Source organism: Lycorma delicatula, chromosome 8 (assembly GCF_047948215.1).
Source record: "Lycorma delicatula isolate Av1 chromosome 8, ASM4794821v1, whole genome shotgun sequence".
Lineage (NCBI taxonomy): Eukaryota > Metazoa > Arthropoda > Insecta > Hemiptera > Fulgoridae > Lycorma > Lycorma delicatula.
The window spans coordinates 27,957,706-27,971,472 of NC_134462.1; the positions used below are offsets into that span (position 1 = coordinate 27,957,706).

Consider the following 13,767-nt stretch of genomic DNA (forward strand, 5'->3'; position numbering starts at 1 on the left):
TATTAAAAAACTTTAATTAGATAAGTTTTAGGCCCTTATCCAAAGAATAATAGGAACTTTAAACGAATTCTATATTTTACTTAATAGCAAAGTTATAGTGATATTTTGTTTTTTCAAAAAAGCTCTCCCATTTCCATCCCCATGGTCTGATTTTGCCCATTAACAAACTCAACCGAGATTTTGGATCATTATATTGTATATATAAATTTGAAAGTGATTGGCGGAAAATTATGGCAGTTATCGTGTCCACAAGGAAGTGAAATATATAGAAATATATAAATGTTACATAAACTTTTAAACTGACAGTGCGGTTTTGTGGTCTGGGGGATCTGAAACACAAAGATATGTCAAAATTTTCCAGAAGTCAAATCATGGTACCCATTACAATAGGTAGCTTTCTTATTAAATCTACCAAATACATAAAAAAAATTTCATTAGAAATGCTTTTATTTAAAATGAACTAAAAGTACTGCAAAAGCATAAATGTTTTTTTTTAATCTTCTTTAAAGAACATTTATTTAAGATTAAAACGCTAATTACCAAAAGATATTAAAAATGCTTCTTTTAAAATTTTTTTATGTCAATGACTTTCTGACAATTTCATAAGAAATGAACATATATGCCAAATTTCATATCACTTATATAACAGGAAGAGAACAAAGAATTTATTATAACGAATTGATGCAGAAAAATAAAAGAAAGTGTTTAAGAAAAGCATTTAAAATAGAATAGATGATATTGTAAGCAGTGTAACAAGAGTATTTCTACAAGTAATATTAAGTATATTGCCTTTTAAATAATTAAAATAGAAATTACCGAATGAAAGGTATTGAGAAGACTTAACATTTTATAACGGTTTACTTGAAAAGAGAAGATTTTGTACTTTGATCTCAGATTTGTGTAAACAATTTAGTTCTCATAACACTCCTAACAACTAAAGAAGTTTAATTCTATAAACTTTAGGTTTGCTTTGAAAAATAGAAGTTAAGGAGATTTATTCTGAATCAATATTGAGCATTTTTTAAGTATAGAGAAAAGAGAACATATAATCACAAAATAATCCAACGTTGGCAAGTTTTTAACTATTAATAAAAAATTTTAATTCACAGTTGACTTTATCTATTTATCATTTAACTTATGATTTTAACAGAAAGAAAAGGAAATTCTGAAATGTACATTACTACCAACAGAAAAAAAATTCCTGGGGGATATATATATATATGTATATATATATATATATATATATATATATATATATATACAGAAAGAGAAAGAGGAGAGGATTACTTAAGAAACGTTACCTGATTTGATGAAAATTTTTTCTCCTGATTTGAAATTTCCTAATTTTTGGTAACCTTAATAAAAAAACAATAAATTGCTTTTAAAAAAAAATAATTACTAACTGCATTCATTACTTTATAACATACTAGATAAAGAGGTGAGAAAGTAAAATTAATCATTTGTACTTTGAAACAGTCTTATTTCTTGTTATAACAACTTTAATCGCCTACTAAAAAAAGTAACTCTTTTTTTTGAAGAGATAACAATGGATAAGCAAGATAGGAATCTTTTATTAAAACAAAACCATACAACAATCATTAGCATTTACGTTAACATTAATGCACTTTTATTCTCTTTATTTAAATTAATCAATTATGTTATCGTTAATCAAATTTTATTGATTATAGAAATAACAAATAAGACCACTGATTAATCCTAAATGGCACATAAATTTTTTTGTTAGCAACATAAATTTAAAGATTCAATTAATCAAACTTGCATAAAAAGTATTCTATCACAAATAAATATTAATTGGTGAATAAATCCCGTGATGATAAAACAGGTTATATGAATTTTCTCATCAAAATAGCAGTTCCCAATATGTAGTATGATTAGGGATATACAATTGAATATTCAGTGTACGTCAAAACATGATTTAAAAAATAATAATGTAGATCATTATCAGACAAGATGCAAGTTAAAACTTGTAAAATCTATTCATTAACTCTGTGATAACGGTAAAGTTGGGTTTTCTTCATTATCATTATAATAAGTTTATTTCACTCAATAGAGTAACAGAAAAATAACAATAAAAAACATTCTACACTTAATCTAACCATTAGTAAAAATATATATCATTATCAGCAAGATTAATACTCTGTTTTAATTATTACTTGTAATTTACAGTTGACTGCAGTATCTCTTGATACATGTGTAACCAATTTAGCTGGATTACATATGGTTAGTATATTTAACCAATATGGTTGTAGTACATGTAACCAATGTGTGTAACTTCTTTCTAATTAAATATACTTATTCAAATTCAAATAATTCACGCAACTCATGAACAGACATGATAAATAGAAGTGACCCCAACCCCTGTGATACTCCATAATCAATCTTAGTTATGTTTGACTTGAACTTACCACTGCACGCTCTGACAGACAAATTGTCTTTTAATTGATTACATCTTAACATTTCTGTTGCTGATTACTATGATAGAATACACTGAATCATTAATCGAGATGGAGGACTTTCTATTCTCAAATCTTCATTAAAGTTGAAAATCCTAGAAATCTGAATGCACTTCTTAATATTTGTTATTGTATCATATGAATTAAGACTAATAAAAAAAATATATATTATCTATAAGACAAGTTTCAGGACTATAGCATGGAATAATCTTTCTCTGTTTTACAGGAGTTACTTCAAATTCAAAACTTACTTTAATAAAAAATAAATTACATTAGTTAACCATATTTTATTTTTTGTCTTGAATGTAATATACATGCACAGTTTGTTTACCTAATTATATCGTTTCCTAATGATATTAATTGTCCAATAATATAAATATGAAATAATAGCAACTACACTTAACATATGCATACATGCACACAGCCAAGATGAAGAGTACAAATTTGTGAAAATTAGCTGCCAAGGAGTGCATAAGTGAAAAAAATGTTGGGAAGCCACTGGGATCAATAGATTCACAGTAACAATAAATATCAAACAAATAATTTTTTTCAACCTCAATCAGTCCTTACAGAAAAACAAACATTACAACTAACCTTAAGTAGTCTATCAATAGAATCCCAATAACAATAAATTATCAAAAAATAAATTTTTCAACTCAAGATCTTACAGAAAATTACACTAAAAATCAATTCTTATCTCCTTTAAAGTAGTTATGTATCCTAATACTAAAATAAAGTTTGTATCTTGGCTAATTCATTTTTATAGGCTCTCAGTAAATAACAAATATCATTCAATGTATAAGCAAACAATGTAAAATATTTCAATGTTAGTAGAGAACATATGACAGCTTAAATGATACACTCAAAACATAGTTATCAATTTCCATGATTTAATTTTAATTTTTTTTTAAGATCACTTAAATCACAAATTTTTATTATTACAATATTAATCAGCCATTTACAGATTGCCAACAGGTTAATTTTTATCAGTGCATTATTTGTTGGGTCTTTTCACTAATTCAATGTTTTCAATGTTAATATTTTGAAAGAAAAAACAGACTTAACTTGTAGACTATATCTTTCTGAATATAAAGTTACACTTCTATCTAATGAATTAATAATGATGTTGGAATTTTTATGTTACATGAAGTTCAGCTCCATTATGAATCCTTACCCAAACCTTATCCAGGGGCTAAAGCCACAAAAGGATATGAATATTGTTAGTGTCGATATGCTGTGTTCCACCAATTACTTCAATAATATTAAAACTATTGGATTATGATCCCTTCTATCTACAAATTATTAGGAACTCATAAACAGCTATTCCAATAGCATACTAGGGTTTAACTAGCATGTTTTTTTTTTTTTTTTTAACTGATAAATTAACAATTTTTATAAGAAGTAGCTTTTTAGTTTTTTAATTGACTTTCCTTTGGTTTACTTAACCATTTACTAATAATTAGCTAAACGATAACACTAAATAAATAACAGAAAAGAAATTGCAATCAAAAATTTGTAACAAAATTTCATGTAAAACAAACATCATCTTTTAAACATTACAATTAGACTATGAGGAATTATTTTGCAATTGAAATATTTTGCAAAATATCTGTAACATTTTCAGTTACTTTATGAAAAAGAGCAAATATTCTGTACTTTCCAATAAAATGGTATGTTCTGGAAAAATGATTTTACAAATAAATTTCTTTTAATTTAAGAACAATATCCAAGTTGTAGCTCGTATTCAGAAAAACACAGTAAATTTTGAATTAGATAATTAGTGAAAAGTTATTCACAAAATGTAAAAAACATACTGAAAATGAAATCTTGTTCTGAAAAACCTAATATGTTAATGCAATTTAATAAATTAGAAAAAAATCAGTTAACGTGTTTCACTTATATTCATCAAGTATTTTAGTTATTTATCTACACAAATCTCCTATCATAATTTTATTTCTACTTGCCTATATGAAAGAAAAACCAAAACCAAATCTAATCAATCAACTGAAAGTAACAAATTAAAATTTATAATTAGGAATATTTTCCCAACATATAATAAATAAATGGAGCTAAAAAATATGCACAATTTATCTTACTACAAATAAAATAAGATATAGTTCAAAAAATGATAACATAGATACAACCAATCTATATGTATTTACATAAATACATTAGTTTTAATAGAGTAATTATTTTTAATGACTGATTAATATAAAACAACTTCACAAAAAGAAAACGAATATATTTTTGGAGTCCTAACATAAAACAAATTACTGCAAATAATTATATATAAAATTATACTAGAAATAACACAAATAAATACATGAATATTATATAATATATTAATTATAAATATTTCTTATAAATGTATATTATTGGTTTTCTGTAAATAAATTACATATATAAATATACCTCGATTATCTTAAGAAACCAATCTTAATTATTATTATTATTCTCTTTGTTCACAAAAAATGTTGCATGTATTTTAATTTGTAAAGAAATTTATAAAAAAGAGAAGCCAGAAAATTAAGAAAAAAATAACAGAAACACTGAATATTTTATTTATCACAGGCATTAACAGATTGGAATGTAACCTTAATATAATCGAGGCAACACCAAAATGTAAAATAATAATATTACAATATTAGTATTACATTATTATAACTTGTGGTACATTCATACACGAGTAGCAACAAAATATGAAAATGCAACTACACCACCCACAACAAGGGCACCTACTCCTATACTTAGACTTAAAGGATGGAATAACGACCTCTTCAATCGTGCCCAACTTTCTGCTGCCTTCTGCTTCCTTTTCATCTCAGCAACTCTTTCAGCAGTCTTCTTCTGCTTTTCAGCAACAGTTTGCCGTTGGCGTAAGCCATCTTCATTTCTGGAAAAAATTTAATACGAATAAAAATATAATCTGAAAACAGATTAATGACCACAGAACAGAATTAAGCAAAAGTAAATCATTACGCAAAGTTAATGATTTAACTTTGTTAATGTTAACACCAACAAATTATTTTACAATATAATCAATTCATTGTGAAGTGATGCCAATACAATTTATTTTGATACATTTATTTTCTAACTGCTGGAGAAAAATATAAAATTAGTAGAATGGGTGTGCTGGATAAACCACGGGCTATAAAATGTATGAAACACAAAAATGTAAGGGGATATTTTAATCATAATTTTTTTTTTTAATTAAACAAATTTAAGCATTTATGTAGCATCTTAAAACAGCTAGGGAGGAAACTATCAGACAGGAATTTAAAAATTTAAGCTCTAACCATTATGTTTTTAGTGTATGGCAAAATACAATCACAAATGAAGTAGTTAATGTATTTCAGAAAACAAACTGTTATAAAATGTAATAACCATGTGATTATAAATGTTAAGTTAACTTCAAATAATTTCTATTAAAGTAGTGTGTAATATATTTCAATAGTTATTGTAATGGTGTATTCATCAAGTACATCATTCATACATTTAAATATCTTCATTTCATTATTACCAATAGTGCAATGAGATCAAAAAAATTTAAACAAAACAAATTTATTCCACTTTATTAGCAACACATTATAGAAAAATCATGTTGTAAAAACAGACAAATTAGAATGACAAAATCAAAATATTTTTAGTTTAGATTGCCCTAAACCTATTTCTATTTTACTTTATTAGGCGTTCCAATATTAAATTCAATTTTTTGAAAACATTTTTTACCATATTTTCAATCATGGTTTTCCGTGCGTCAAAATCAAAGCCAAACACTTTTGACAGAGTACACTCACTATCTTCAGCAATAAGACAATGAATTTTTCATTAAGTAGAATCATTAAAAGTGTATAGCTAAATACATAATTGATTTACAATTTGTTGTTTACAACAAATAACTATTTTTGAAATCTGTGCCAGCCAACACAAATTAAACATTAAGTTAGTACCTCAACTGACCGATAGGCAGCTAAATGGGATTCCCACTTGTAAAATGGGATCTCAACAGCACATAGGAGAGAGCGTCTCATGATCATACCTCATCTTGAGTCCACTAAGGCACATATACTTGGTAATAATATATGTACCTAAGCATCTATAAAGTAAGTATTCTTATATCATATTTTTGTATGTCGCATTTTATTGTTGTATTATATTTTTGTGTGTCAGTGAAGGTGACCCTCAACCAGAAAGGCCTTCAACTTCAACTGATGACACCCACATTCAGACTTCAATTGATGACTCCCACATTCAGAAAATCAACGATCTGGTATTTGCAAATCACCAACTAACTGTCAGAGAACTTGCAGAAGAGTTTAGAATCTCAACTGGATCATGCCATGACATTTTAAATGAAAAATTGAACATGCAGCAAATGCTTTGGTGCAATTTGATGCATGTTCAATTTTTCTCGTTTGATGACCGAACAGCAAAAAGAACATCCAAGTGGACGTTTGTTGGCAACTTCTTAAACAAGTCAATGACGTTGAAACATTCATGCAAAGGATCATAATGGGAGACAAAAGCTGGGTTTACAGCTATGACATCCGAGTCAAAAAAAGTTCAATCATCACAATGGATTGGCGAAGGATCTCCCCACACCCCAAGAAAGCAAGTCAGTCTCAATCCAATGTTAAAGTGATGCTCTCTGTTTTTTCGATTTTAATGGAATTGTGCATTTTGAATGCCTGCCTCAGGGTAAAAAGCTGAACCATGCATACTATCAAGGCATTTTACAATGGTTACATGAAAAAATCTGCAAAAAGAGACCAGAGTTGTGGCAAGACAAGTTATGATTCCTTCACCATGACAACGTGCCCACACAACTCAACTTTTCAATTTGTCAGTTTTGTTGGTAAAAATCATATGACTGTTCTCCCTCAGCCTCCGTACGCACCAGACCTGGCTTCTTGCAATTTTTTCTTATTTCAGAAATTAAAATCAGTGATGAAAGGACACGTTTTGAGACTACTGATGACCTTAAAGGCCATTTCAAATGAAGCTATCCATGACTGCTTCACAAAGTGTAAACATCTCTAGGAAAAGTGTGTGAATAGGGGAGGAGAGTACTTTGAAGGGGACAAGGACCAATCCTGAAGAATTAATAATAAAAATTAAAAAAATAAAGTTCGGCTATTTTTTAAAGACCTAATATTATATATATTACATAATTAAAATGTGGGTAGGGCTACTAAACACACTGCTCAAATGAGACATTGACATTTACAGGAAAGCTGCCACGAAAGAAATGATCGTTTAAGGAAAAATAGAGAAGGAAATATGCCACTAATATTTCCACTGAGACATCTCAATGAGAATGTAGGGTCTCACAAATAAGAACATACAACAGTCGATTCTTATGGAATGAAAGCCTGGAGTCATGCTCATCATGTCAGTTTACTACACAAATGTTTGTCAAACAAAATGCAAGAGCAACATTCTCACCGCCTCAGCTTGATATACCAGGAAGAAGCATTTCCAGAAGCTGTACTTATAAAATTTGATGACAAGACTACTGATCTTAGAATGAAAGATATTGATAGCTGTATAGCCATTTCATCAGTTTAACTTTAGAGGGTATCGCCCTGTCTGAATTGGACCCAAATAAGGTATTAAATAGACCACATGATGAGGTAGCATAATCTATCCATTTAATAGGTTTCATTATTGTAAGTAGACATTTGGACAAGGTTTGCGAGTACTTGGAAAAGAATATTTATAACTATAGAATATTATTTATTCAACAATTACAATATTTAACTTGCTTCATACAGGGTAATATCAGTTGGGAGATTGTTATGTAACTATTAATTTAATATTGTAAAATTAAAGTTTATTATTGCATAATATAAATATTTATATTTATAATTTTGCAATTAGGAACAATAATACAAGTTTTCACCATTTTATATAAATATTACATGTAGATTTAATATTTATGTGGAGTTTAGAGGAAGTAGCAAAGAAGTAAAAAAGGAAAGAAAGTTTCAAGCATGGCTACGTAACGAGCTGACGCACTGTAATCGCAAGACCGTAGTCATCCTCAAAAAAATAAGGGCCTATAACACCGTAAGATGACATAGCACACCACACGGTCACTTTCTGGCTGTGCAACGGACGCTGGTGTAGCTGCGTAGGATTTTCTTGTGCCCAGTATCAGAAATTTTGCTTGTTAACAAATCCACTGAGGTGGAAATGCCCTTCGTCTTACATCCACAGTTCGTGAACAAACTCTTCGTTATCATTTATCTTCTGAAGCATTACATTACAGAATTGTGCTCGCACAACTGCATTGTTCGATTTCAGTTCCTGGACGATCTGCAACTTGTATGGATGGTATTGCAAGTCCTTCACTAACATTCTTCGAACACTTGAACTATGCAATTGTAAAGATGCTGAGAGACGACGGATTGACCAATATGGACTTCGTGTGACAGCATCTTGTAAAGCTTGAACATTTTGTGATGTACGGATGGTTCGCTCACAGCCTGGAGGTTTCTTTTTCATTGCCGAACCAGTTTCCTCAAAATTAGATATCCATGTTTTAATTGCATGTGCTGATGGAACACGGTCATGCCGTCCCAGATTAAAATGACGGCGAAATTCTATACCCGCTCCCTCCACACTCATTGTTTTTGTAAAACGCTTTGATAGCAAATGCACGTTGCGCACCACTCCAAGGATCCATGACAACTAAATGGCAGGTTAGGTTAGAGAGGCTGGTGCCACTTATCAAGTGGTACCAATCACCCACAGCTACCAACATAACTTTCAAAATTTCCCGTTTCTTTGAATCACCCTGTATAATCGAATTGATAACCTACTCCTTTTTTTAAAGTCTGTTAAAAAATGAATTTTGCAGTATGAAAAACGCCAAGCCATTAGACATTTTGCGGCAAACAAATGTCAATATCATAATTTATTTACATTTTCAGAAATAATGGACTTATTTAGAAAGGTTATTTTTTAAAGATAGTTGTGGAGAAAGATTTAACTGCAACTAATTTATTTACTTCAATTAAAATCAATAATAAAGCATAACAGTAACCTGTAATAAAGAAACTAACCTGTTATCTATAAGAGGACCATTTTCAGTTTCATTTTCAGGACTGGAAGAACGGCTTGAAACTGGGCTTGATGAGCTGGTCGATGGTGATTCGCTAGGCAAGGGTGGTAAAGGACGTAGATTAACTTGAATGGCAAGAGATTCTCCTCGAGGTGGTGGAAGAGGAGGTGGCTCATCCTCTACTGTTGCACAATGATTTGCATTCACTTCAATTGTAGAAACTTCATTCTGAAAATGCGAATTGTAATTTAATTCTAGTGAACAAACAGTTAACTAAAAAAATAATAAATAATGAAAGTACAAAAGAGGCTAGATTATAAAAAAATACTTTATTTTACAAATGTTATTCCAAACTGGAAAATATTTATAATATTTTTAGCTATGAAATATAACGGTATTCATTTTAATAACAGCAGTATGATAAATAATTTAAGTATATAATATAAACAGGCCATCTACTAAACATACTTTTTATTCATTCAGAAAGTATGGACTTAATTTCTGGAGCATTTTTTTAATTGTTAAGGTGACATTTTGAGTTCCTTCTTGAGCTTTCTTAAGGAAATTTATTTTACAATAAAAATCTGTACTTCAAATTATCTATTAACAAAATAAGCACATGTTATGAAAGGCATACAGTTTTACCCTACATCCAATACTCCTTAACAATGGCAACATCTTAAAGAACTAAAAGTATTATTTTTATGCAAAACGTTTCCATATAAAAGCCTACTACTAATTTGGAAGGTTCCAAATTTTATTAAAATTCCTTTAACAAATAGTTTGGCAAACTGATCCTGGTAGAGATTGAATTATTTAAAAAATGTAATTTAAAATATTAAAACTGTAATGTATTGTTGATTGAATTTAAAAAATTCAATCACTGAAATAAAAATATTACCTGTATTAATGAGTATAATATACAAAAGAAAAAGTAAAAGGTAACAATAAAATAAATATATAGAATCTTATGTGTTAGGTACCACAACCATAATCATTGTAGGTGATCATCTGGCTTGAGTCACTAATGAAGTTCTCCAAATACGGCTAAATCACTCTCAATGAAAACAAGCATTCCTTGCCCAGAAAGTGAGGAGTCAAGAAAGGTTTTCCATTCCCTTTTTCTCTGAGTTAAATACTTACTTGCAAATCACTATTGAAAATGCAAGTGATATTCAGTCCTACACTATATTTACATATAGTGAAGGGACTGTAGGGACTGGCTGTATACTGAACACCATTACTTTCAGAGAAAGAAACTTTGACTAATACCAATTTTACCAATGCTTTACTAGCATCTGATTAATGCACCCTCTTTCTATGAGAAACAAAATGAGTAACACTGTTAAACTTTAATTCTTTTTATTAAATAATTTCATATCAAATAAGTGAATAAATTAATCAGTTCAAACACTTTTATTTATTTAGTTATTTTCTTTTACATAATTTAGTGTTCCTTTTTGCAAACTCATTTTTAAATAAGAGTAGGACAATATTTTGATCAATCCAAATCATTTTCAAAGCTGGTTATGCAATATATATTCAATGTAATTGCAATTTTTTTTAGGGAAACTACTGGCAATAGAAAGAAAAACTCTATATCCAAAAAATTAAGCAGCAAACATTGTATACGTCACAGAATGTTTATTAATAAATCAATAACAAACAAAAAATTAGACAACTGGGCTGGTCTAGTGGTAAACTTGTCGCAAATCACTTGTTTAACAGCTGATTTTCAAAGTTGAAGTTCTGAGATTCATATCCTAAAAAAAGTTAGTTACTTTTATATGGATTTGAATATTAGACAATGGATACAAGTGTACTTTGGTGGTTGGAGTTAAATTAACCATACAACTCAAGAATGTAGTCAGCTTGAGTTTGTTCAAGACTACATTTCATTAAATGTCATATAAACATCATCCTCATCTCATTAAGCCATGGGAGAAGCTGCTTATTGTTCATTAGTTTCAACAGATTTCAACATACACCACATGAATAAAAAATAAAAAATTTAAAAAAATAGTGTATTCTAAGTTTTATTAAATAGTCATATAAATAAAAAATCATAAAAAAATTATTTAAATAGCTTTATTTGCAAAATATTTTGAACTTTTATTTTATATGATGTAAATTTTTAACAAAATTGGGTGTAATTTGTGAAAATCCAAAGAAGTATAAAATACCATGAACAGATTTCATTCTACTTGTTTTAACATATATTTAATTAGTTTTCACCAAATTTAAACAGATTTCATTTAGTATTTTAAGTTCTGATGAGACAGTATAAACTTTTTTAAATAATAAGTAGTTTACAATATGCATAAAAGTTATCTCTTTCCAAAAGACAGATGGTGAAAACACATATCATATAATCATTCATAATCCTGTAATAAATAAACATTAAATTTATGTTAGGAAAACATTCTATATTTATATAACTGAAATCAAAGACAAAGGTGTTAAATACAAGCAACTTCCTTACCTATCTTCATTTGGACTGCTATACCTTGATAAATTAGATACTGAGCAACTGGCATTTATATAAAAACTTTCTAAAGGTATTTGAAATCTTGCAGCATGTAATTAGTATGTTTTACCATCAGTAAGTGCATAACTCAAATTACAAAAATTTATTTTCCCCAAATAACTAAAATTGCAATAATTATTTATAAGAACCACATAAGAAATTAATTATCAGCAACACTGGGCGTATTTTCTGAGAACATTTTTTTTTTTACCACAATATAAATAAGAAAGGAAAATGTTTTTATTTTATTTTCAATCCACAGTCCATCTAAATCATGACAAGACATCATTAAAAATTAAAGATTAAAAAAAGTATCATTACATGCTGAAACTTTTCATATAATAATTTAAAAAAATGACCTTCCCGAACAACTAAAAACAAATAAAAAAAAGTGTTGGGATTTCTACCAAAACTAAAATGTTTAACAAATTTTATTTTAATGGGCAAATTATGAGAAAGGTTATTATTGCTCAATTAGCAAACTTAGTAAATGTAAAAGTCTTATCAAAGTTGTTTAAATATGCAATCTATGGTGACAAGCCCCCTTAACTGTATACATATTTCACATATAAACTTTTAAACTAAACTAAAAGCCTTTTAATTCTTCAACTTTAGCCAACATTCTCTAACAAAATACTGTTCTATGGCTCTGTACTATTAAATACAAATACTACTTGATGCCATACTGATACACCATACACATTTACTGCAAAGATTAAACCATGCATATAACGTAAGCAAGTGTATTACAAATAGTGTTTACTTATTATAATTTTAATAACATTAATAAAACTTAATATAATATTATTCGTGATCAGATTATCCTGAGGTTTGAATGAAGTGTAAAAGCAAACAAACCGTGAAAGAATAGATTTGGTTCTTGCCAACATCTAATCAACATTATTCATGTTTAACAAAAAAAGGAATCAATTCACTAAACAAACATAAAATTAATGAAGCAATTAGACTTACATCATTCACAGATTCCCAGTCATCTTTTAATCCTTCTATTATGGCCAAATAAGAAAATCGAAGTTGCTCTACAGTTTGAATAAGGCCCATTCGATGCCTTCTCATTTCTAACAGCACATCTCTTACACTAGTCCACTCACAATCTTTACGTTCTTTTATCTACAAAAAAAAATTTACTTATGAACAAAATTAATCTAACATGCAAACTACGTACTCATGTAAATTAATTGGTAAATTAAAAAAAATCTATAAATCAAGCATATTGATAAGTAACTCAATTTAAGTGCAATGAAAACTGTCAACATATAACAATAGTTATACCATAATAACGAGTTATTAAATAAACTGGAATTCTCTAGCATTTACACAAAATTGAGCTACAGGCCAGAAGTCCCATTAACTATAACTTAATAAAAAAAAATTATCTGGAAAATAAATTTTCTTGAATACATCACCTGAAAAAAACTTCTCAGATCTTAAGGTTTCATGATTAGTGTTATTAGCACTTAAGAAATCTTTAGTTTTTACCATTAACTGCTTGAAATTTTCATGCTCACACTCAAACCTCCTGCAGAAAGGCTTTTAGTGCAAAAATGCCAATTAGTCCATGGAATTACATAGAATTATGTCCAGTTTTTCTAATTTAACAGTATAACTATTTCCATTAGCAAATATGAGGCATGTTTTTTAAAGTAAGGCTCGTTTTGAATTTGTCACCTACATACACG

The 13,767-nt window shown here is 28.5% G+C and overlaps 1 protein-coding gene across 3 annotated transcripts in view; it reads right to left on the bottom strand.

The window, feature by feature from the left end:
• Positions 1–13,767, bottom strand: part of LOC142328826 (tyrosine-protein phosphatase non-receptor type 1-like) — an 81,724-nt gene that overhangs the window by 40,829 nt on the left and 27,128 nt on the right. For 2 of the 3 annotated variants that reach the window (XR_012757365.1, XM_075372898.1), the window contains exons 6-8: positions 13,040–13,198; positions 9,542–9,768; positions 5,248–5,367 (exon numbers count right to left, since the gene is read on the bottom strand). Coding sequence is in view for 2 of the 3 variants with exons in the window: in XM_075372898.1 (XP_075229013.1) it covers positions 5,248–5,367; positions 9,542–9,768; positions 13,040–13,198 (506 nt within the window). In the remaining variant the exon portion in view is untranslated. Of the gene's footprint in view, positions 1–5,128; positions 5,368–9,541; positions 9,769–13,039; positions 13,199–13,767 lie in introns of all 3 variants that reach the window. The other variant, XM_075372897.1, reaches the window with a different exon arrangement.